The 22,395-nt window shown below is 40.5% G+C and overlaps 6 protein-coding genes across 9 annotated transcripts; 3 read left to right on the forward strand and 3 right to left on the reverse strand.

The window, feature by feature from the left end:
* Window positions 1-54: 54 nt before the first annotated feature.
* Window positions 55-3,539, reverse strand: LOC108143604 (putative phosphatidate phosphatase). The gene is made up of 6 exons (XM_017268127.2): window positions 2,560-3,539; window positions 1,104-1,255; window positions 819-1,043; window positions 572-751; window positions 337-513; window positions 55-273 (listed from the first exon to the last, which is right to left on the reverse strand). Exons 1-6 carry the CDS (start codon window positions 2,864-2,866, stop codon window positions 256-258), a joined length of 1,059 nt encoding a protein of 352 aa, XP_017123616.1. The 5' UTR covers window positions 2,867-3,539; the 3' UTR covers window positions 55-255.
* An 817-nt stretch (window positions 3,540-4,356) lies between these two features.
* Window positions 4,357-17,838, forward strand: LOC108143531 (putative phosphatidate phosphatase). 4 transcript variants are annotated; one of them, XM_017268024.2, is made up of 7 exons: window positions 4,357-4,575; window positions 8,312-8,804; window positions 13,754-13,905; window positions 14,312-14,530; window positions 15,503-15,682; window positions 15,761-15,937; window positions 17,215-17,838. In XM_017268024.2, exons 2-7 carry the CDS (start codon window positions 8,534-8,536, stop codon window positions 17,326-17,328), a joined length of 1,113 nt encoding a protein of 370 aa, XP_017123513.1. In that variant the 5' UTR covers window positions 4,357-4,575; window positions 8,312-8,533; the 3' UTR covers window positions 17,329-17,838. The 4 variants fall into 4 exon arrangements, with proteins under 4 accessions (XP_017123513.1, XP_017123515.1, XP_017123514.1 ...); XM_017268026.2 differs by having other exon boundaries at window positions 8,315-8,804; XM_017268025.2 differs by having other exon boundaries at window positions 4,357-4,569.
* LOC121466842 lies at window positions 4,725-5,984 on the reverse strand. Its single transcript, XM_041707414.1, has 2 exons — window positions 5,507-5,984; window positions 4,725-5,207 (listed from the first exon to the last, which is right to left on the reverse strand). Exons 1-2 carry the CDS (start codon window positions 5,932-5,934, stop codon window positions 5,144-5,146), a joined length of 492 nt encoding a protein of 163 aa, XP_041563348.1. The 5' UTR covers window positions 5,935-5,984; the 3' UTR covers window positions 4,725-5,143.
* A 278-nt stretch (window positions 17,839-18,116) lies between the features above and the next one.
* On the forward strand, window positions 18,117-18,695 carry LOC108143326 (dolichyl-diphosphooligosaccharide--protein glycosyltransferase subunit 4). Its single transcript, XM_017267646.1, has 3 exons — window positions 18,117-18,200; window positions 18,385-18,498; window positions 18,579-18,695. Exons 2-3 carry the CDS (start codon window positions 18,398-18,400, stop codon window positions 18,598-18,600), a joined length of 123 nt encoding a protein of 40 aa, XP_017123135.1. The 5' UTR covers window positions 18,117-18,200; window positions 18,385-18,397; the 3' UTR covers window positions 18,601-18,695.
* On the reverse strand, window positions 18,549-19,380 carry LOC108143325 (protein lethal(2)k10201). Its single transcript, XM_017267645.2, has one exon. It carries the CDS (start codon window positions 19,355-19,357, stop codon window positions 18,692-18,694), a length of 666 nt encoding a protein of 221 aa, XP_017123134.1. The 5' UTR covers window positions 19,358-19,380; the 3' UTR covers window positions 18,549-18,691.
* Window positions 19,381-19,899: 519 nt separating this feature from the next.
* LOC108143552 (nucleolar GTP-binding protein 1) lies at window positions 19,900-22,291 on the forward strand. The gene is made up of 3 exons (XM_017268061.2): window positions 19,900-20,058; window positions 20,185-20,459; window positions 20,529-22,291. Exons 1-3 carry the CDS (start codon window positions 20,011-20,013, stop codon window positions 22,162-22,164), a joined length of 1,959 nt encoding a protein of 652 aa, XP_017123550.1. The 5' UTR covers window positions 19,900-20,010; the 3' UTR covers window positions 22,165-22,291.
* Window positions 22,292-22,395: the final 104 nt, after the last annotated feature.

Here is a 22,395-nt window from a genome sequence, read left to right on the forward strand (position 1 = left end):
TTCGATAGTTTCCTAAAGATAACTTAGATTTTACTTCAAATAATAGGTAAAGTCTAGGGTAAAACACATTAAACTGAAATTTATTAAGTAAAATCTTTCACACGTAGATAAATAGATACTCCTCTTCAGACATGGTCAAAGTTAAAACTAGGATAAAACTGAAATTTCAGCAGACAAGACATCTTAAAGCGAAATGCAGCTCAGCGCGGTGGGGTGAGGGGTTTGCAACCCCCTTAAAATAGTCAAGGGTCCAGCCTACCACATAGTCGAGGTCTGCAATAAAAAAACATATTAATTTATGGGACCGTCATCCATATAGGAAGTATCCGAACCCACCACAACAACGGCATAGGTGAGACCGATGCCAGATCCTGCCAAAACATCGGACCAATGGTGTTTGTAGTCGGAAACTCGGGTAAGAGCCGTGTACCAGGCGAACATGAGCAGCAAGAATTGCAGAAGGTGGCGCAGCATTCGCATGCGATTCCAGTGCATTCTGCGTTGTAAGTAAATCTGCAAAAATAATAAGTGAAATAAGTATTTAAATAGTGCTAGTTGCGCTTGAACTTACCACCAAGTAGAGCATGGAATAACAGGCAAAGCTTGCATGTCCACTGGGAAACGAAAGTCGCATGTCTTTTAGTTGCTTTGAAGTTATATCCACCGCCGCACAGGTGAACTTCTCGATATAACGTGCAGCATTAATGGGATCACTGCAAGTACTGCCATCTGGCATAACGGGCTGACAGAGCTGAACAAATAATATTTATTAGAAGATTTTTCTTTTTCTGAATGCCAAAGCATTTCCCTTAACTTACAGTGTAAAAGTGAGGCCTTAGTCTGCCAATAGAATACTTGGCTATATTTGTGGTTAACTGTTCCACTCCTAAACCGAAGATAAAGATTCCTATTCTGTGATAGCACTCCAGCAGCCAAGTGGGCAACTCCAAGTGACAAAGATGATAGCCACTGCCCATTCGGTGCTTCTCAAAAGGGCCATGCAAACGCTTGTCCTGGGCCCTAAAGAACTCCACCACGAGCATCTAGTAAAGGTAAACGATTTAGTTGTAGAATAAGTAATCTAAATATAGTGCATAACTTACCACAGAAAAAGGCAGTGCGCCGCACATCAAGTAAAGCAACCAGCTGGGCATGGAGGACTCTTTATACGGATGTTTCAAAGTAGAATCATTGCAGAAGAATCCACGGTTAAAGGCTTCACCCCAAAGCGAAAAACCCAGCATTGGCAGTCCCACTGAAAATATGGACAAATTAATATGACTTTCAAAGGCTTTTCATCTATGCATTAGTTCTTTATATTTTGCAACTGGACGAGGGCTTTTTGGGTGGCCCAGAACCGCTATGGTGTCCAATTCATTTACAGACAAGGTCTGCTGATCCAGCCTTAATTGGACTAGTATAAACACAACGATAGCCATGACGTTGTTGGTGGGGAAATGAGTTCAGCACAATCAAATGATAAATTCTCCCCTCACGAAAACAACTTGCCACAAATTGAATAAAATAAATCAGTCCGAACTCGATGATGCGCAAATAAATATAAATTTGTATAGCATCTCTTTTAGGAAACGCTTGGGTGAGATGTGCTTGTTCATTATAGAAACATTGAAACGCACAACAAAAAAGCCACAAAGGAGCCCAGTACATAAACACTGCTGAAAACATTTTGAAGCAATTTAGAAATGTTTTTGTTTGAAAACACGGCGGGAAAGAGGCGCTTCCTCACCTACGGTTGAATAAAGCTATATGGATATATATGTAGATAGCGGAACCCCCTATGAAGCACACGCTCACAACTTTGTGATGGATTCAAAAGTGGAATGAGTTCATGACTGGCAAGTGCCAGAGATCAATTGCTGCCCCGTGATAACATAACTCATAAAACGTGTGAAAGGCCGCCGGGAAAAAGTGATAATACTTTTCTTAAAGCTTACAGAAATGCAGTTGGTATAAAAACATGATTTATTCCATATGTTGATTAGAGAACCTATTCTTAACGGTTGAGTGCTAGGGAAATGGGAACATATTCAAAAAGCATTGTTTTCGTTTCTCAATTGGGAACAAAATGATCTTAATTCTTGGACACATATGTAAACATTCTACATGGCACAGTTTAGATTCTAAATGATGTATTATTTTGATTTTAAAAATGGGAACAAAAAATGTTTAAATTAGTGGGCATGAAATGAAATCATACCTACGATAAATAATAATATATTTAAAATTTCATTGGAAATTCAATAAGAGTTATAAATTATAAATTATTACTTCAATTTCTTAAGTTATAAATACAATAACATTTTAATTACAAGCTATGATAAGCTGATGGGTTATTGTGACGAATTCAGAAGCTACTATGACGGTTTAGTTTCCCGAAATGAATATTTAATTGAAACATTTTTAGGCACTGATTTAAAGTATAGTAATTACATAGTCATGCAGTTTGTCACAGCGGAAGTTCCGTTTCAAGGTCCAGAATGATTCACACGAATTTCGCCCTAGTTCCTGGATGTATGTAATCTATTTAGCATTACTCACCGCAACTGAGCAAACAGAGATCCATTAGAATCCTTCCGAAGATTTGACGGGGGCCACGCAACGGCGGTTTGTATAATGAGCCATGGTTTCCGGAGTTTCCAACGAAAGTTGGCAGCTGTAGGTCCAGTTTAACATTATTGTTGTTGTGGCTGGGGGTTTGGTTTGGGGATGCAGCAGCAGCAGCAGCGACGGCGGCTATAATACTAGAAGCCGTCGGTGAAGAGGGCTCTTCGCCGCTGCTGCTTTGGCTTTCAAATCTCTGGAGCGGCGTGGTATCGCAAACGCTGCCCGGACGAAGGGTACTCATGGTGGATAAGGCGGAATTTTCTAAGGTTTATCTGATGGAGCTTAAGAGGGGCCCGGTTCGAAACTGGCCTCAATTTATGGCACTATTGCACCTGGATACCACACGGGTGGTCATCTTATCGGCGGTCCGAGACACACTCACAAATATTTGAATAATCCTCGGGAGTGTTTTTTTTTTTTTAGAATGTGCTAATGGGCGCTCCCTCTTGCGAGGCACTGTGATAAGGCAGCATGTAAATAGGGCCAACAAATCGATACTGTTGTTAAAACACACGGTGTCGGCGTTTTGTGGGCGGTACGAAATTGGGTAAGGTAAACGCTGTTGCGCAAGCGATAAGCGATGAGCGATTGCGATCGGCTAAGTCCGAGTCAAAATGTTGCTTAATTACTGCTGGCGACGCACAAACGTAAATAATACGAGGTAAAAATCTCAGCCATTATTTGGACTGCATTTTTCCGCTGCACTTAATTGTTGTTTATTTTCTTTTCTTTTCATTTCTTTTCGTCACTTCGAAGGTATTACTTATTGCTCTTGCTCTAGTTCTGTTCGCACTCGGTTCTGCTTTTCTATTTGTTTCGCATGCGCAGCGCCTGCGAAAATGGTAAGTGAGTGAGACCCGGAGTAGAACAACCCAACCCGACGATAACCATCCGCACCGTTCGACGCCGCCCGAAGAAGTGAACGGCGAATTTAAGAGCAGAGCAGCGCTGTCCAAATATCCAGCAGCGAATGGCAAATAGCTGCGCTCTCTCCTGCTTTCCACTAAAACTCTCTCTCACACTCTCTCTTCAGCGATCTCTATTACTGGGCATTGGAATGGAACACGACTTGATCCAATGATCCTTGATAGTTTTAAAGTATTTGAGTTCTATAAAATGTATGTACTTAAATTTTGTATGAATTAGAGGAACTTTTTTTTTTAACTAGCCGAATGCTATGGCTAACACTCCTCCTGTGGACTAGTTTTATACTTAAGCTTACAGTGTAAAAAAACACTTTCTAAAACTATTTTTCTATATCCGATAGCTTGACCTCAAATTTAAAGAAAATAAACGTTTATTTTATTTGTCTATTTCCGATAGTTTAACCATAGAAAATTTAAATGTCGTACTTTTTAATTTTCCATTAAGAAGGATGATTTTGTTAAGTACTCGAGTACGCCAAAAAGTAGTACAAGCCGAGTGTTTCAGGGCTATGCAACTTGACTCTATGGCAGGACATTTATATATTTAACTAAAGTGAAAAAATGTTTTTATATAGAATCAAACGAATACTATTCAGACTATCCTTAGTTTTCTAACACTTTTTCTTACAGATAAAGCTTATTTTCAAATTATACCCTTAGGCGGTCCTTGTAGATTCGATTCCATGTTCCCCATTTGCTCATAGATAACAGAGAGAACTTTGTGCTCACTCTCTCTATGTATTTTCGCTCTTTTTTACCGCCTGACACACAAGCAATCTTATCTGCCTCCTCAGTTGACTTTTTTCAACGGACGCGGTCGGTTCGAGTTCTCTGTGTCGCTCGTCCAATTAGCCAAACACAAAGTGCGAGTGCTGGAATCGGGCGTATATATAACCCTTACCCGCTGATACGATATCGAATCGGAAAGAAGCATCTTTGCGCAATGAAAACAAAGCTATAACGATGACGCAGCAATCAAGGCTTGTCTAAAAAAAAATTTCGCAACGCCCGCTACTCGGTAAAGGTAATTTAGTTAAACAAAACAACTATGTTTATTTGTACTAAGCAAGTGAGCCAATGGATGTGGATGTATCTTTGGCATTTTATCGATTTGCTTGGCCGGCAAACAAAAAGTGTCTGTGGAGCCTCAAGAATTGATGGTCACATAAACAAATGCGAAAAGTCTGCTTAAGTAGTGTATGTGGGAAAATTCGTAAATTATGCAGGTGGAAAGCGAAATTGCGTGGGTATATTTTGTTTGGTTTAAAATCGATTTTCCCTCCCACAAATGGATTGTGTTCTTCCACGGTCAAGGTTGTTGTTGTTGCTAAAATCAATTTATTACATTTATCCGCAAAATCAGGCCATGGAGTACGCGGAACCCTCTCACCGATAGCTTATCAATTATTGAAACGCAAAAGGCTTCACATTGTTATGGGCCATTCGACGGAAAAGCAGCATTTGGCTTTTCATGGTTATTGATCTTAATTGCTTGATCCCACTGTAATGCCTCACGTCCGATATTGCCATTATCGGTGAGAGTTTTCCGCCATTCATATTCCATTCCAGAATTCTGGCATCTGGCCAAGTTACTAGCACTTACAAGATCTTTCCGTTGCAGCCAGGTCGGATACGTTAAATACTTTGCATTGCCTCCTGCAACAAATAAAGTCCATCAATCAGATTCCAACTATTATTCATAGAATTCTGAATGCTTTTGGCATATAATTTTGCACACTATTTTGGCGTAATTTGTAAATATTTATTGTGCGAATTGTTTTACTTTTCAAAAACGAATAATTTTCTAGTTCCTCCAAACTGGTGTTTGAAAAACGAGGGAATATGTTCTAAAATACATCACGCAAAAAAAAAAAAACTTTTTCAAAAGTTTATGATTTATTTTAAACAATTACAAAGTGACCTTAGCTTTTACAGTCTGTACTTCATTTACTTACTTCAATAATTTGTTTTTATTTGTAATGGCCAACCTTTTTAGCCAATTCGTATTGGATTTCGTTGTCAAGCGCGTGTAAAATGTCGGCAAACTTCTGCCGATGTCAGCCGGAATGAAAATGCAATCGTTAGCAAAGCCAATAAACAAGCATTTTACATCCACCGATGGGTTGGTTGAACTTGAGCCTACGGGCAGCGTTTCAGGTGTCGATTTTCCTTCCTTCTCGACGACAAGTTGTCTGCAAGGTGGTCCCCTTGAAATCGAATCCCCGTCTCGTATAACAAAATTGGCGCTCCTTGGCAAAATAATGTTTTTCATGCCTGTGGATAACTGCGACTTTCCATATTCAATCCCAAATTCTTTGCGTGCACTTGTTGGATTTTTAATGATGCGGCCTGGCGCCTGTTGTTTATGTAAATTGTGAACCATTTCATTTACCGATATGCATATATTTTGAATTTTAAATTATTTTTCCATCTCGTATGACCTTATTTCGCGTTGAGATATTCCGAAAATGACATTCGATTGAAGGGGCGGGGAGGGCTGCTGCTCAGCTTGTGGTCGTTGCCCGACAAAAGTTAATCGTTCGACTCTGAAATTAAAGTGATCAGCAGGAGGATTTGCGTGGGGGGTAGGGGCCTTCAGCTGCTTCGGAATATCATGATCTTATAATTACTTGTAATGCAGGGTTAAACTGACACGTCCTGTGACATTAATACAGTTTTTAATTAATGGGTTTGTGGTGTTAAAATAAGCGATGACTTCAGGATTACGAAATAAACTGAAAGTACAGTATATACTGAAAGTAAAGTGGATGTTTAAAAACAATATTAATACTGTTAATTAAATAAGATTTAAAATATAATTATTTCAGCAAGCTGAAATCTACTTTTCATTAATAACTTTGAAGCGAATGGATATAAACAAAGCATTGTAAGCTACAAGATCAATTCTACGATGGACTTGTTTGCCAAGGGCTACACAAATAGATTGATCTTGTGAGTAAGAAACCATAATGTTTACTAAATGTTACGTTAAACAAATTATTGAATCACAGGTTGGTAATAAATGTCGATATTTTAATTATGACTAAGTTATTTCTTAACCGAAAGAAGTTACTCAGTTATCTTTTTTATCGCATTCACGCAATAAAGTCTGCGATAAGATAATGTAAAGATTTGCAGATATATAAGCAAGATTAAACGTTTATTAATGGGTCAACATGTTCGACGCCCCTGCACTGTTGCAGGCTATATTTAGCTTGATTAATACGCTTTTTATTTCCGGGAGCTGACAATTAAAAATGTAATCTCAGACCAAACAATCTCAAGTGCGTGGAAGCACGCTCTTCAATCTGCATTCGATAATATCGCCGTATTATTCTGTTCTCTTTTTTATATTTTAATTAAGACGCTGCCTGCTGTTTTGTCATTCGTTAAAAAAGGGGATTAGGGGAAAGGAAAGAGGTAAATAACATTCATCAGGAGAATCTGAATCTCGAGAGTCTAGAGTCTAGACCCAGGCAGGCATTAAATTGCAACGGAGGAGTCGAGGATCGCTTGCTATCTATAAATAGTCGTGGTCCGATCGAATGCATTGGCCCGGTTGCCTTGGCCTGGCCATAATCGAAGCTCACTACTGCAGTTCCTCCTCATTTTCTGTTCTATAAGTTCTTTGCTCCTTATGCTTAATGGCTGAAGTACTGACTGACGTTTGCCACTTCTCGAGTTGTGGTTTTGTCAAATTAAGGCCTTGTTGAACCCCAAGCAGTTTGCAAGAAGGTCCATGCTTGGTCATTATAACGCCCAGTTGATGGTCAAGTTGATTGCACAAAATTATAGAAATTCAACAGGCTCTAGATGGGAAAACGGGAATGAAAGGAATTTATGCAGGGTTAGATCAACAGTGGAACTACTATAGCTAATATTTCCTTAATATTTTACTATGAAATAAATACATTAAGAGGCATAAAAGGATTAATATATTCTAACCTAAAAAAAAATGTTAAAATTTTTAAATTAAGTAGATTTTTAATTGATTTATATATTTTTAATAGAATTGCTTTTTTTACTATTCACCTAGTCATCTAAGCTTTGTATGTACATATATCAAACATCGGTTATAAAACACAACGTTTCTTAAATTTCTTGAAGTCAAAATAAAGTCAGAATGAATAAAAAGTAAAAAGAATTCATTCAGATTCCGTAAATACTTTTGTTTTTTAATTTTGTTTTATAAATGGGTTTACCCGAATGTGTCCAAATTTGGAAGTACAATATGTTATACGAAATTCAGAAAAGATAAAAAGAGTTCACTTTGTTCAGCATTATACTATCTGGTTTCCTCTTGAAAAATAAGTAATTTTAATTTTTTGTTTTTTTTTTGTATAAGCAAGTCGAAAATTTTTCGGGTTTTAAGTGAAAATATTTTGCTTAGCCCCAGCGAAATGTTACTAAGGTTAAAGAAGTTTAACTGTATAGAGTCGGTATTTATTTAAATGCCATACAAGGGTAGAAAATGGAAAGTTTATTGTTCATTTGAAACGACATCACTTAACCCTTTTGAGAGCCGTCGTTCAATGCCACTTGAGAGCTAATAAATCATGAGATTCTTCAATCAGCCATTTACGCAGCTCAATGAGTCAGGAAAAGGGGGAGGGGTAAGGGAAGGTCGGTTGAAGAAAAAAACGTCACAACCTCTGTCTGTCTTTATCGTCAGGGAATCCTCAAAATATTACTCACCCCGAGCTTTATTTGAAAATATCTTTTATTAATTTTATCTTTGATGTCTCTCCTCCCATTTGCAGAAGAAGAAGAAGTACAATAAAGAGATACTATGACGTAGGGGCATACGTATACGTTAAACCAGATTTGCACCTACATAGTACAAGAACAACTCGCTCTTAAGCTCAAGTTCACTGCCAAGCACCCAAGAGAGAAAGGGAGAGTGAGGGAGAGAGCGAAAGCTTGAGATTGAGCTTGGGAGCTTTTGCATCGGCACCTAAAAAACGCGAGACGTGAAATTCAAAATGAGAAACGAAACCTCATCCAGCGAGACAACACCGCTGCGGCGGCCGGAGACCCAATCAACCGATAACGTGGCCCAAACCAACCGACAAACGACGGTAAACGTTGTTAACAACACCCACAGTAATAACAACAATAACTACGGTGATTCGGTGGAAGTGCGTTTGCAAGAGGGAGATAGCACACAACAACAACAACAACAGACAGCCACCATGGATACCAACAAACGAATTCTTTGCCGCGTTGGCTTGGATGTTTTAATACTGCTCTGCGGTAAGTAAAAGTTCCAGTACTTGCTCCCCCTCGAATAATACACCTGTTTACCTCCAAACTCAATGCGAAATTTCAATAGCATCAAGTTATTTACCTTACACCGCGTGTTTATTTTCTGTCGCAATGTTTATTATTTCTTTTGTACGCTTCCTTCTCACTCACTCACACCCCTGCTTTTTATGTAATTGCAAAGCTTTTGCTCTCTTTTCCCGCTCTTTAGACGCTCTCTTAGAAAAATTTTTTTTTGTTTTGATTATATTATTGCATTTATTTTAGATTATTAGCTTAGCTATGCGAAAAAAACCCTATCGATTGGCTGACTCAAGCCATTATTTAACTATTTTCCGGTTGTGTAATAAATATTTTGTGTTTGCTATTTGTCACCGTAAATATACATTTATGCACAGTAAAAATTGCATTATCCAATTTTAATATATATTTCCAAAAACGTCTTTTAATAGTTTTAAGGAAAATAATCTGAATAGAAGTTTGAACTTAACTGACTTGAAGCTTAACATGAAAACGAGATAACTGGGCATAAACTTTGTATGCCTTATCTTAGCATATATCCACATAAAAATATATGTATATATTTTATTGTATTTACAATACAACTTTGTATGTTTTATCTTAGCGAATATCCATTTGCTATTATATTTACCATAAAGTTTATTGCGAAATAACAGAGATCCGAATAGACTTTCACTGTTTGAAGTTTTTCAGTTTCCTGCTTGCCTTACCTTTATTTTTATTTGCTGTGCAAACAAAAGCAGAGACAGTTAAATTGTGTCAGGTAAAGGTGGACAACCTGCAGTGGCTGACTGTTGCATTCGATTGGGGGAGTTACACAATTCACACAATCAGCAGTTTGTTCTTTCTCGTCGAACTTTATCAGCATTTGGCTTTGCAACTACTATAAAGTTGAGAAACCAATATCTTGGAAAAAGCGTCAATAAAATTATAAAAAAACTACGGAGGTTTAAATGACCTTAAAGCTTTAAAGGACTTTACCTCATAAAATATAACAAAGAATAACATTATAACCAACATTATTCGACCTTCAACGTAACCCTCTACTACTTTTGTATATTTAAAGAACATATGACTGTTCGTAAAGCTATTTTTCCAGTTTTTGTCAAGACATTTCTGGATGAAGAACCTTTATCTGATTGTTTCCCATTATAAAAATTCACCGTCAATAGCTTGCATTGTAGCGAAACCGGTTTACCTGAGAATGTACGATCATTACTAAGCTCTGCTGATTAGCTTACCTGGCTGACTCATAAAACACCGCCTTATTGTATCAGTAGCATTTTGTGGATTTTTGCAATTGGCACTACTGGAAAAACAATCTTGGGTAGCCATATTTGATCAACTGATATGGGTGCTACCATAAGTAGTTGATCGTTCAGTTTTGCCAAACAAGCGAAGACCTCGCACCGAATTTAAGGCTACATTGTTTGTGCTTATTTGTGCCATTTTTTCCAGGTGCGATTTTTAAAGGGATATTTACATTTTCTTAGCATAAAAGCATGACACATGATTTCGGTCAGGTAACCAGCTTTCGCATTATGGTTGACTCACCTTAAGCACCTTTAAGATCCAGGTAGTAAAGCAATATCCTAAATGAATCACTCCCGAAAAATTCCCTTTCGTAAATAAAATAAAAACATAATAATCATTTAAGAAAATAAAAATAGATAAGCTCACAAAAAGTACTTCACATACCGAAAGATAATGTCCATAATTAACTTTCGACTGAAGTATCCTAATCTAAAACTCATGCCGTGCGCACATTGCATGTTCCCATAATCAAAAAGTTTCTATTGATTTGTCATCAAAACGTGCTGACGAGAAACCATTTAAAAGTTCTTTGAATATATTATATGTATATCCCAGACAAAATATCGATCAGTTTTTCGAATAAATTCCAATTAGTTAAATCTGTTATAAAATGTCTTAGGACTGTATCTGACAAAAGTATCTAAGAGCTCATTCTGTGGGCCATTTAAAATTCTTGTTTTTTGTGGGTCGAGATTAGTTTACGCCGCTGTCGTCAACTAATTTTTGGGTGTAAATTACTCTTGACGCTAGACAAACGCTGATAAAGTGATTTTGGGGCAAGGGGGTGACACGAGAGTGTCAGTGGCACTTAACCAAACAAATTCTTCGACCTCCGAAGAAACCACGACTTCAGACTGAAACTCCGTTTGACGTTAATTGAATGCGAACGAGCTGCGGCACAGACATCTTCTCCTCGTTCTCTGCTTCTTTCACCTTTCTCCTTGAGGTGGAGTCATTAAACCCATAAAATATATACAGAAATGCATATCGGGGGTCGTCTACCAGATATTTCTTCCACCACCACCGCCAGCACCACTCCTGCACTTCAATAATTTATCGAGCGTGATTGCGTGAGCGTGTTTGCTTTTGGGGGAGGAAGAAATTCTACTATTCAGTTTGACCAAAACTAAGTAGAAAGAACAATATTTATGCAATGCATTTTGGGCATGAGGCAATTGTTGGCTCATTGTTGTTGTTTACCTTCCACCCAACAACAAACAGAGTCCAAAAGCAGATACAGAAACAAGAATGTATGTATGTGGCCAAAATAGATGGAAACGAAGATACATGACCTGCCAAGATGGATGTTGATTTTCCATGTGTTTTTTGCGTTACAATTCCTGGGACAAAAGTAATGAACATTTAATTGCCAGCAGCTCATGACTCATGACCTGTCGGGGAAAGGTTGTTCGAATCGGATTGGAAATTGAAATCTTTACCTGTGTGACACCTTTGTTTTTTGAGAAATCTAGATGCGGGTGACCTGGGAAGATTCCTGGTAATAATTTTCGGTTTCTTGGCAGCCGTGAAATTGCCAAAACCCACATCAATAATTTTCAGTTTTTTTAACGAACTGCGTCTGATTGCGTTTGGCTTTGTCCTTTGTCGTCGATCAAATCAATTGATGGGGTTCAAAGGTTCAAAGTTTGCCATGGTCAGTCATCCTTAATCTGGCAGAATGCCGGAGTTGTCTTTTAGTTCAGTTAAGCTCTTGGCACTAATTGCCTTTAATTTGACTTCCGTCATGTCTAATTAATGCGGCAAGTGCAAGTCAGACGCTTTTAATTAGATGCTGCCCCGTATTTGAGGTCAGATTTGAGTAGAGACTTTTCTTCTCTTGCAACTCGGCAAATAGATTCTTGGATAACAAGAGATAACTTTGCTAAGGGCAAACATTTGGTAACTTGAAAGGAAGGCGGGCGGCACTTGCAGCATCCGAGAGATACAAAGATACAAATGCAGCGTAGGCCGGTGGCTTTGAGCTGGGGAAATGGGGAAATGAATTGGGTAAAGAAAGCGGCGGCAAAGTGGTGATCTTTTGAAGAAATCTGATTGTTGCGGGGTGGGTTGAAGTGGGCGCGTTTACCTCTTTGTTTAACAAACAATTTGTTTATGTTGTGTGTTGCCCTCTTCGTTGTTGTTTCAATCGGATGACAGCTCTGGAGCAGGCGGCGTCTTTATTATTAAAACGAACTTGACACCAAATGGACAGTGTTTCTGTTTGCTATGAAAGTGCGGCATAGGTGCGTAACAATTCGGTTGAATGCAGTCCCCCTTCAAAAACATTAAATTAAACATTTCCGCTGAACTCACAGCCACCGTATAATAATTTTTAAACGGCTTATGTCACCCTCATAAAATTACAGAATCACGCATAAAAACATCAACAAAATCGTTTCGTTTTTTCTCCCATTTAACACAATTTTTTTCCCTTTTCATTTTGCCCTATTTTCCCTATTTTCAATTTTCCCATTTCACTTTAACAACGTAAAGTTCGAACTAGTTAATCTCTTGCTTATGTAGATCAGGGTAAATCTTTCTATAGCGCACAGACACTTTCGATTTCCCTGCCACAAAGTCATAAAAACATTTTAGTGCTACCGGGTGGTTGGCTGGGGATTATGGATATGGAACAAAGAGAGGACTCCTACGGCCACTTGCTGTTTGTAATATGACGCTAATCTCTGCCAGAATTCCATCTCTATAACTTTCCCAGCATCATCAGAAGCCTTCGGCGATCGTTAAACATCTCCAGACAATGGCACTGATCTAGATTTTGAGACCTGATGCAGCTGCAGCAGCTAAAGAATGAAACAAATAGGTTTTGGGATCGCAGGATGCGGCATTGTGTCACCCACCTTTGTGGAGAGATCAGAGATCACCCTATTCACCCTGGCAAAAAAAAAAAAAAAGTAATTACACAAGAGGGACAAGTCGCCGTGGAGTGCTGGCCATGCACTTCACTTCCATATATACAGCATATTCCTGGGCTAATGAGCACTTGAGAACTCAGAACTTTACCAATTTTCAACGCCTCGCTGACTTGGACTAGTTCATCGACATCCAGAGTTCTTTTCCGCCTGCAGGTAGTATGGCTCATTGCAGCCAAAGGCAATTAGGCAAAACTGGAGCGTTGGAGCTGGAGCCAGAGCCAGAGCTAATGCAATTTTAATTAGCGTCTAGATAAATGTTCTGTACACTAAAACAAATAAAGAAGCCGGGAAGCAATGTTGAGACAGTCAATCAATCAGCCTGCACGCTTCACGATTTCTATGGGTCATGTTATTAATGGCAGCGAATTTTTAATTAGACAGGCAAAGAAGTCGCTGACAGATTTCCCTAGACGGAATTATTTCATGAGCCCCCCCCCCCAAATTGAAACCCCGCACACGTTCGCCTGTCACTGAAAATCTTATCGCTGGCTTAGACATATCATTAGTCAATAGGGTCTCTGTCACTCCCCCAGAAGATAATGCCGCCAGCACTTAGTTCCCGATGACCTACTAAGATGTGCGGGGAAGGGGAAACTATTAATATTGATATTGATAAATGAGTAGTTTTTTTTTTTAATTTCTTTTTTCGATTTATTTTTTTTTTGCTTTCAGCTGGTTTTCCCATACTGCTGTTTTTCCTGCTTGGCGAACCCTACAAGAGGGGCTTCTTCTGCGATGACGAGTCGCTGAAGCATCCGTTCCACGACTCCACGGTCCGGAATTGGATGCTATACTTTATTGGAGGGGTGATACCAGTTGGCGTGGTAAGTAGTGAATGGTGTGGGTGGGTGGTGGCTGGTGGCTGGTGGCTGGTTGCTTGATGGACAGCCCGAAATTGTGTCAAGCAGCTGTCAGATACTCGAGCGAAGATTGCGCAATAGCCTCAAGTTCAGTTGTCGTCGGCACTATGGAGCTGAGCTATGTTGCTATGATGCAAGATAGCATGCCACATGCCACATGCTTGTACCACTGTCCACATGTCGGCAATTAAAACTAGAGCAACATGTGTCTGGCTCTAATGGGCCTAGAAACGATATTCGGCCCATTTCGGATACTCTAAATATTTGCATGCGGGCCCTAATCACTTCCCAAGAAAAAGGGGTTTTACGAGCTGCGAACTCACTCACTCCCATTTACATTTCCATTTCCAATTCCAATTCCATCCCTCAGATACTCGCCGTGGAGGTGTTAATTTCACAGAACAAGGCCAAACAGGATAATGGCAATTCCACCAGTCGGCGGTATGTCTTTATGAACTACGATCTGCCCGATTGGCTGATCGAGTGCTACAAGAAGGTGGGCATCTATGCATTTGGAGCCGTCCTCAGTCAGTTGACCACGGATATAGCGAAATATTCCATCGGCCGGCTGCGTCCCCATTTCATCGCGGTAAGTACACATATCTGCGTGTTCGTGGTTGGCAATTTCACAGCGGTATCCCCGTTCTGACATTGCCAATTAATTTTAATCTGCAACATGCGCAGCAAGACGGGCGACAGGCGACAGGCGACAGTGACAACGACAACGAAGACAAATCCAATGTCGAAGTAGGAGACGAACTTGTGCAGGGGCTTCGGTTTCCGAGACAATGTCAAAAACGCACACGATGTGGGGAAAGGTTATTAATAGTATTGGGCTAAAAGGGGACTAATGGCTAATGGTTGGTTGCAAGGCCTTGAATAGAATACCCTACCTAAATTAAATTTGCTAAAATTAATCAAAAGATTTGAAATCATTAAAAACGGCTTACATTTTTTATCGGAATTTGCTCTATTAGGAACTAAACTTACTACTAGTATTACCAACATAATGGTTCACACTACGCTATTTCCTTCAATTAACTTATTACGGAGTTGAATAATTTTAAAACGTAACCTTCTGTCATTTTTATTTCTTATCAAGGGCTAAGGTTTGTTTACTTACAGCTTGTCAGGGTATTTCTGATTCCAAACAAGCCCCAAACAATATCCCGAATTCCCAGACCAGTTGTTTTGTTTATTTATGATATTTTGACTGGATGTCAGACAATTTCATAAATATTCGCGGCGGCAAGTGGCTTGTTAGCTTGTTATTGTGCGCATCATTTGGGGAGATGGAATAGGGATCGGCATAGGGATTGCTTGCAACAGGGATCACTTTAGAAGGGGAGCCGCAGCACAGAGCCGCCCTATTGTTTAGTGAAGTGAAGTGAAGTGAAGTGCGGCAACCGGGCAGAATGCTGGGCAATGCAACTGCAGCTGTTGCAGCTCCTCTAATTTGCGGCACATGTGCGGGAAGCTCCACAAATAAGCGTTAAGCAGCTTAAGTCCAAGTCATCGTTGTGCCCATGCCATCAATACCTTCCATTCTTGCCGCCCACAGGTGTGCCAGCCGCAGATGCCCGACGGCACCACCTGCGACGATCCAAGCAATGCGGGGCGGTACATCCAGGAGTTCACGTGCAAGGGAGTCGGTTCGTCGGCGCGCATGCTCAAAGAGATGCGCCTCTCCTTCCCCAGCGGACACTCCAGCTTCACCTTCTTCGCCATGGTCTATCTGGCGGTAAGTCCATTGTTATATAGTCACCCGATCCAATGCCTCATTGTTTCGCCTTGTTTCCATTACCATTTCCATTTGCAGCTGTACCTGCAGGCACGCATGACCTGGCGGGGCTCCAAGCTGCTGCGTCACCTTCTCCAGTTCGCTTTCATCATGGTGGCCTGGTACACGGCTCTAAGCCGCGTCTCTGACTATAAACACCACTGGTCCGATGTGCTGGCAGGATCGCTGATTGGATCCATTTGCGCCTTAGTTGTGGTGAGTAATAAACTCTGTTAAGATCTCATTTTAAACACTCGGTTTCCAGTTTAAGTGCTTTAAGAAAAAGTTTTCAATTAAAGGATAAGAATATAAAAATTAAAATAACTTATGGGGCAACACAAAAAATTTATGAAGAATTAGAGTCTAATTTATTAAGATTTCACCGATTACTTCACAATTTATTTTTGCCAAATATTTATTCACATGTCATAATTTTGTTTTATGTAATCTCGTTTCATTTGTTTAAACTGTTATAATATTTTAAGTAATTAAGTTTCAAGTTAGGAACATTATCTTCTAATTTAGTTGTTATTTGCACACCTTTCACCTGACCTTATTCCTGATCTAAGCACGTCGTAACATAAATTTGCAAGACACCAACATTACAACCAACTTCCATCATCTTTTTAGAGCTACGGTTTGCCCATGAGTTGGTTCAATTTTCAAACAGTTTGGCCCGCCAAAAGCAAGGCCAAGTGAGAGAGGAGCACTGAGAAAGAATCAGCTTATGACATTGTAAAGAAGATTAGCAATTAAAGCATCACAAATTCTGCATACCCCGACTATTCATTATTAACCTGGTGGTGGCCATTAGCCTTAATTGAACTGCGGGATACGTTCTACAAATTGGCAGAACTCAACACCTAGCCAAAGTGCCTGTGCTTGTGCCTGTGCCGCGTTGCGTGTGGCTATGGTTGCCAATCAATGCCATCATCCGAAGCACGAAACCTTGTTTCGAGGTCGGGTTGACTTCTTCCACCCAGCTGGCCATGCAGCTGTCCAGTTGTAATTTCACGCTTCACTGGGAACAGGGGGAGTATTTCTAAGGGGGGGACCCATCATATTCCAAGGCGATTCAATTAGGAAGATATGAAGGGGGTAAGAAGACACCGACGCATACTTTTAGGAGCAGCTGTATAATGTTGCAAGTGTGGCACTGGGATCGGGGTCGATATTTTTGGATAAAAATATCAATTCTAAGCTAGGAAAGATACTTTGAAAATTATTTTAAAATATCCATTCAGATCACTGGTATTTTGTTTACTCTATCAAATGCATTTTTATTTGTTTTTTACTCGTCAAATACGAAATATATATTTTAAAAGCTAGTATTGCTTGTAAATATGTTACAGAGTTATAAAACCATTGGCATATTCAATGATCTTATTAAATGAAGAATGGGAAAATATTTTCATTTAAAACATTTATAATATATAATTGTTTTTAATTTTATTTCGTGTATTAAATCAACTTTACCCCTTTTCTGCTTTCAGGCCAACTATGTCTCGGACTTATTTCAAAAACCCAACACGAAGCCTTATTTGGCGCGTACAGTGCAAGACATGAATGGACCGCCACCACAGGGCATAACGATTACTTCAAATTAACCCCCTGCAGCAGTGCATCATAGTTACTACAAATTCCACGAATTGTAGCCGAAGCTGGAATCTTCAGCTCTGCATTATTTTGGATTTAAATATCGGGACAGTGAAGCCTAGCTTTGCGCAACTCCTACTTAGTTTATTTCTGTACTTGCATTTTATAAGCTCTGTGTGAGTGCATAAGTGTGCGTGTGTGTGTTTGTTGCAAGTGCACTTTAATTTTTAAGATAGGGCAATTGAAAGAAATCTGTATGACGGTATTTATTGTACTAAACTAAACAATTTTTAACTGACGCAACAATTTCCATAAAACAAGTGACCTTCACAACAAAGCTGCACAAAAAATAAATGGAAGCAATAAGTATTATGTAATTTAAGATATAAGCTTTAAATAAGATATTTAAATAATTTTTAAGTTGATGATTAAATATGCTTAAATTATAATTTTAAACGAAACGTAAGCAAGTTGTTTTAAGCTGAACATTTTCAATGCAAATAAAATTATATTAGAACAAATGATAAACTGAGGATTCTGTTTTTAAAATAAAAAATAATGAAACTGGAGAGCTATAAAGCGATATCCATTTATGTTATAAAATAAAAAAAAAATCGTTAAAAGACATTACGATATTTTAATGATTTCGAGTAAAGTCTAATAAATATATTTGTTTACTATTATGAAGATATGAAACCATTGGAGTTGGTTGATTCAAAGTTGGCGGGCTAAAATGATTTTTTTATAGCTGAATTATTATTTGGTATTTTTTGGCTATATGGAATTGCAGTTAGAGCCCTGTGGTATATTTTACTGGTCTAAATACGGTCACGCTGAAATATTTGTACACAACAGAAACCGGCTCGTTTTTTCGCTAAAAAAGGTAAATTACTTGAAATTAAGAAGACAAATGAAATTATTTGAGTATGTAAGTGATAGTCGAGGAGTTTCATGTTTCCTTGCCACTTAATTTTCAGCTGAATAAGCAGGAAATAAAGTATTCTGCCCTGCACACATGACGTGTCACTCGCCCACTTGCTTCTAATCAATTAGTTTGGTTTTCACAGAACTTTTGACAAAATGATCACCGACGTGCAATTGGCCATTTTCTCCAATGTCCTGGGCGTATTTCTATTCCTGCTGGTAGTTGCCTATCATTATATTAATGCCAATACCGGAAAGTAAGTAATCCGTGGAGAAGAAGAAGAAGAAGGCGAGAAACAACCCGGTATCAACAATAAAAACTGAATTTTATTTTCAGGCCCAGCGCCAAGGCAAAATGATCTTCGATGTTTCCACTAACAGAATAATGTAGTTGTACCAGGATAATGATAATGCTGCTTCATTCGCAAACAAATAAATAGTTGTGTAAATCTAATCGAGGATATCGTTGATGGCATCCTTCAGGGTCTGGACATCCTCAAGTGTTTCGCCCTGCGACCTTTGATCCTTGCGAGTGTAGAAAGTCCTGTGTGTTTGGTGGCCAAAACTGAAGGCCTTGATGTAGGGGAAACTTTTTGCTTCTGTCGGCACCTCATCCACCTCCATTGAAATGGATTTGTTTTTGGGATGCCGCTTTTCCTTCGGCCTATCCTTGCCCTGATCGAATCGATAGTTGGCCGGAAACTTGTGCACTATAATACAATGATCCTTGCGCTGTCGTGGTGTTTGGAACTTGGTGGTGCACTCCTCCAGGAAGCAGCAAAACATGGGCTTATCGCCGCGATCCACGCTGGCGGCGAAATATAAATCATGCTGTTCGGTGATATGCAAATCTAGTAAATGCGCCGTGGGCAGCATCCGTCGACATTCCGCGCAGCTGTAGGATTGCTCCTTATCCCGGATATCACTGATTTTGGCCGCCTTTTCCTGGTCTCCCACGATCTCATCAATTTCCACCAAAACTCCCAGTTTCTTAAAGGGCGGCAGGCTTGGCGTTGCTGGATTCGTGGGCTTTATGAATCCCGCTGGCGTTTCGCTTAATATCCTTATGATTTCTTCTCTCGAGAGAAAGACTGATGACAGAGCTTCTGAATCCATTTTGTTTGTGTCCCCAAATTGGGTTTGTTTTGGTTTCTACGTGTAATAAACTGTTCTCACTACTTTGCTTCTTGGCAGAGGAATCTTTTGAATTTTTTTTATGATTCTAATATATAAAAACTGAAAAAATGTAATATTTCAAATAGTTATATCATTATTTTTAAATTAAACAAAAAGTCATTGCATGCTCTAAGCCTGTTACCTAGGCTAAAAAAAACGGACATAAGAGTGTTGACATTTATTCTTTTATTGTAACAATGCTTTTGTAGTCGTAAAACGAAAAAAAATCTCTACCTTATACTTAACTTGAACTTTTTAAACAAAACGTATTTATAAATGTGGATCAATTTTGAATGATGTTATTAGAGTTAAAGTTTAAAGTTTACCTTTATTTTATTAAACCAATTTTATTTTATTTTAACAAATTTTTAAAGTAGATTAGTGGAAACATTTCACATTACGGGCGTAACGTTGCCATATCGTCGGAAAGAGTTACCTGGTGGCAACGCCGCGAAGCACATGTGAACCTGAACTGGTTCCGCAGAGGAATCGGTTCTTTTTGGAATACGAAGCTGACACCGCGTGGTGTTTTTGCTGTCGATTCCCCATTTATTTTCCTTTCGACGCGCGGAAAATAAATAAATCCTACCAAGATGAGTCTGTACAACTTCAAGAAGATCATGGTGGTTCCGCCAGCCAAGGTAAGTGTGCCCGGCAGCGTCCGTCCAGCGGAGCACCCCTTGGAGCCCCGACATAACCTCTCACCGCAGGTGTTTACCAAATGCGCAGTATGTAAATAATGTTGGGTTTTTATCCTTTTCCTGCAGGACTTCATCGATATTATGCTGTCGAAGACACAGCGTAAGACCCCGACAGTGGTCCACAAGGGCTACAAAATATCGAGAATTCGAGCGTTTTACACCCGCAAAGTGAAGTACACGCAGCAGAACTTCCATGATCGCTTGTCGCAGATTATACAGGATTTCCCCAAGTTGGACGATGTGCATCCTTTCTATGCGGATTTGATGAATGTGCTGTACGACAAGGATCATTACAAACTGGCGCTGGGTCAGCTAAACACAGCCAGGCATTTGGTGGATAAGTGAGTGTCGCAGATTGATTTATAAATCGTTGTTCACTTAATAATATTGATACTCTTTTAATCTTCTAGTGTGGCTAAGGACTATGTCCGCCTGTTGAAGTATGGTGATTCCCTGTACCGCTGCAAACAGCTGAAGAAAGCTGCCCTGGGTCGCATGGCCACCATAATGAAGCGACAGGCCTCCAACCTCACGTATCTGGAGCAAGTGCGTCAGCATCTTTCTCGTCTGCCCACCATCGATCCCTACTCGCGTACCATCATCATATGCGGCTTCCCCAACGTGGGCAAATCCTCGTTCATCAACAAGATCACCCGTGCCGATGTGGAGGTGCAGCCCTATGCCTTCACCACCAAATCCCTGTATGTGGGCCACACAGATTACAAATACCTGCGCTGGCAGGTAATCGACACACCCGGCATCCTGGATCATCCCTTGGAAGAGCGCAATGTGATCGAAATGCAGGCCATCACTGCCTTGGCTCATCTGCGCGCCTGTGTCTTGTATTTCATGGACATCTCTGAGCAGTGCGGTCACTCTTTGGAGGAGCAGGTCAAGCTGTTCGAAAGTATCAAGCCTTTGTTTACCAACAAACCCCTGATCCTGGCCATCAACAAAATCGACATCCTTACACCCGATGATTTGCCAGCGGAGCGAAGGGAGATCATCACCAAGCTGCAGGAGGACAAGAACATACCCGTGATGCTCATGTCCACCGTGCAGGAAACTGGAGTCATGGAGGTGAAAACCGAAGCCTGCGAGCGTTTGCTCTCCTATCGTGTGGACCAGAAGATGCGCACCAAGAAGGTGGACAACATCTTGAACCGCCTGCATGTGGCCATGCCAGCGCCTCGCGATGAGAAACTCCGTGCTCCCTGCATCCCAGAAAAGGCTTCCGCTCGCCTCCAACAGAACGCCGAGAAGGCGGAACGCAAACGCAAGCTGGAGAAGGAGATCGAAGAGGAGATGGGCGACGACTACACGCTGGACCTCAAGAAGAACTACAGCGAAATTCCCGAGGACGAGCGCTACGATGTGATTCCAGAGTTCTGGCAGGGACACAACATTGCCGACTACATCGACGCCGATATCTTCGACAAGTTGGAGGAGCTGGAGCGCGCAGAGGGTCTGCGGGAGGAGAGCGGCATCTACACAGTGCCCGATATGTCCATGGACGAGACGCTCAAGGAGATTCGCGAGATGGCCAAGCAAATCCGGGGCAAGCGCTTCGAGCTGCGCGACGAGAAGCGTCTGTCGTCGCGAAAGAACAAGCCGGTCATACCGCGCAACAAGCAGCCCAAGGTGCGTGACCGTTCCGTGCAGAAGCTGGTGTCGACGATGGAGGGTCTGGGTGTCGACATGTCCGGCAGCGAGAACGCCAACTTCACCAAGTCCGTGGTGGATCTGCGTCGTGGCCAGGTGGCCGTTGGATCCAAGAAGGTGCCCATGCAGCCGCTGCTCGACAAGGAGTCCTCGGCGGTGGTCAGGAAGACTGGCCAGCCACTGAAGCGGGCGCCGTCGCGCGACTCGCTGGGCATCAAGAACCTGGCCATCCGCAAGAAGGCGCAGATTATGGCCAAGCGGGATATTGCCAAGAAGGTCACAAGCAGGGGTCTCAAGGGCGAGGCGGATCGCTTCATCGGCACCAAGATGCCGAAGCATTTGTTCTCCGGCAAGCGTGGAAATGGCAAGACGGATCGCCGTTAAGCCCCTCAGCCTTGGCTGGTTAAGTGATTCTACCTGGTGGGTCTGCCCGCTCCTCTGTATAAACTAAGCGATGTATCTTTATCACCTATAACAATTTTTAAATACAATATTGTATTTTTACAAAACATTTTGTTGCCTACTTTTTGGGGTCACAAGTTCAGAAACATTTAAAGCCTTTGACTACAGCAGTAGTATTTGCACGTAGAAGTTTTTTTTTTTAATAAAATGCGC

This window comes from Drosophila elegans, unplaced genomic scaffold (genome assembly GCF_018152505.1).
Source record: "Drosophila elegans isolate 14027-0461.03 unplaced genomic scaffold, ASM1815250v1 contig_183, whole genome shotgun sequence".
In the NCBI taxonomy this organism is placed as follows: domain Eukaryota; kingdom Metazoa; phylum Arthropoda; class Insecta; order Diptera; family Drosophilidae; genus Drosophila; species Drosophila elegans.

Coding starts and splice junctions, on each gene's coding strand:
- LOC108143604 (XM_017268127.2), bottom strand. CDS start 2,866: ATGAGTACCCTTCGTCCGGGCAGCGTTTGCGATACCACGCCGCTCCAG. Junction 1,256..2,559: donor TCTCTGTTTGCTCAGTTGCG/GTGAGTAATGCT, acceptor CCATATTTTCAG/TGGGACTGCCAATGCTGGGT. Junction 752..818: donor TAAGGCCTCACTTTTACACT/GTAAGTTAAGGG, acceptor TTATTTGTTCAG/CTCTGTCAGCCCGTTATGCC.
- LOC108143552 (XM_017268061.2), top strand. CDS start 20,011: ATGAGTCTGTACAACTTCAAGAAGATCATGGTGGTTCCGCCAGCCAAG. Junction 20,059..20,184: donor TGGTGGTTCCGCCAGCCAAG/GTAAGTGTGCCC, acceptor CTTTTCCTGCAG/GACTTCATCGATATTATGCT. Junction 20,460..20,528: donor GCCAGGCATTTGGTGGATAA/GTGAGTGTCGCA, acceptor TTAATCTTCTAG/TGTGGCTAAGGACTATGTCC.
- LOC108143531 (XM_017268024.2), top strand. CDS start 8,534: ATGAGAAACGAAACCTCATCCAGCGAGACAACACCGCTGCGGCGGCCG. Junction 8,805..13,753: donor TGTTTTAATACTGCTCTGCG/GTAAGTAAAAGT, acceptor TTTTGCTTTCAG/CTGGTTTTCCCATACTGCTG. Junction 15,683..15,760: donor TCGCCATGGTCTATCTGGCG/GTAAGTCCATTG, acceptor TTCCATTTGCAG/CTGTACCTGCAGGCACGCAT.
- LOC108143325 (XM_017267645.2), bottom strand. CDS start 19,357: ATGGATTCAGAAGCTCTGTCATCAGTCTTTCTCTCGAGAGAAGAAATC.
- LOC108143326 (XM_017267646.1), top strand. CDS start 18,398: ATGATCACCGACGTGCAATTGGCCATTTTCTCCAATGTCCTGGGCGTA. Junction 18,499..18,578: donor ATTAATGCCAATACCGGAAA/GTAAGTAATCCG, acceptor TTTTATTTTCAG/GCCCAGCGCCAAGGCAAAAT.
- LOC121466842 (XM_041707414.1), bottom strand. CDS start 5,934: ATGGTTCACAATTTACATAAACAACAGGCGCCAGGCCGCATCATTAAA. Junction 5,208..5,506: donor AATAAAAACAAATTATTGAA/GTAAGTAAATGA, acceptor TATTTGTTGCAG/GAGGCAATGCAAAGTATTTA.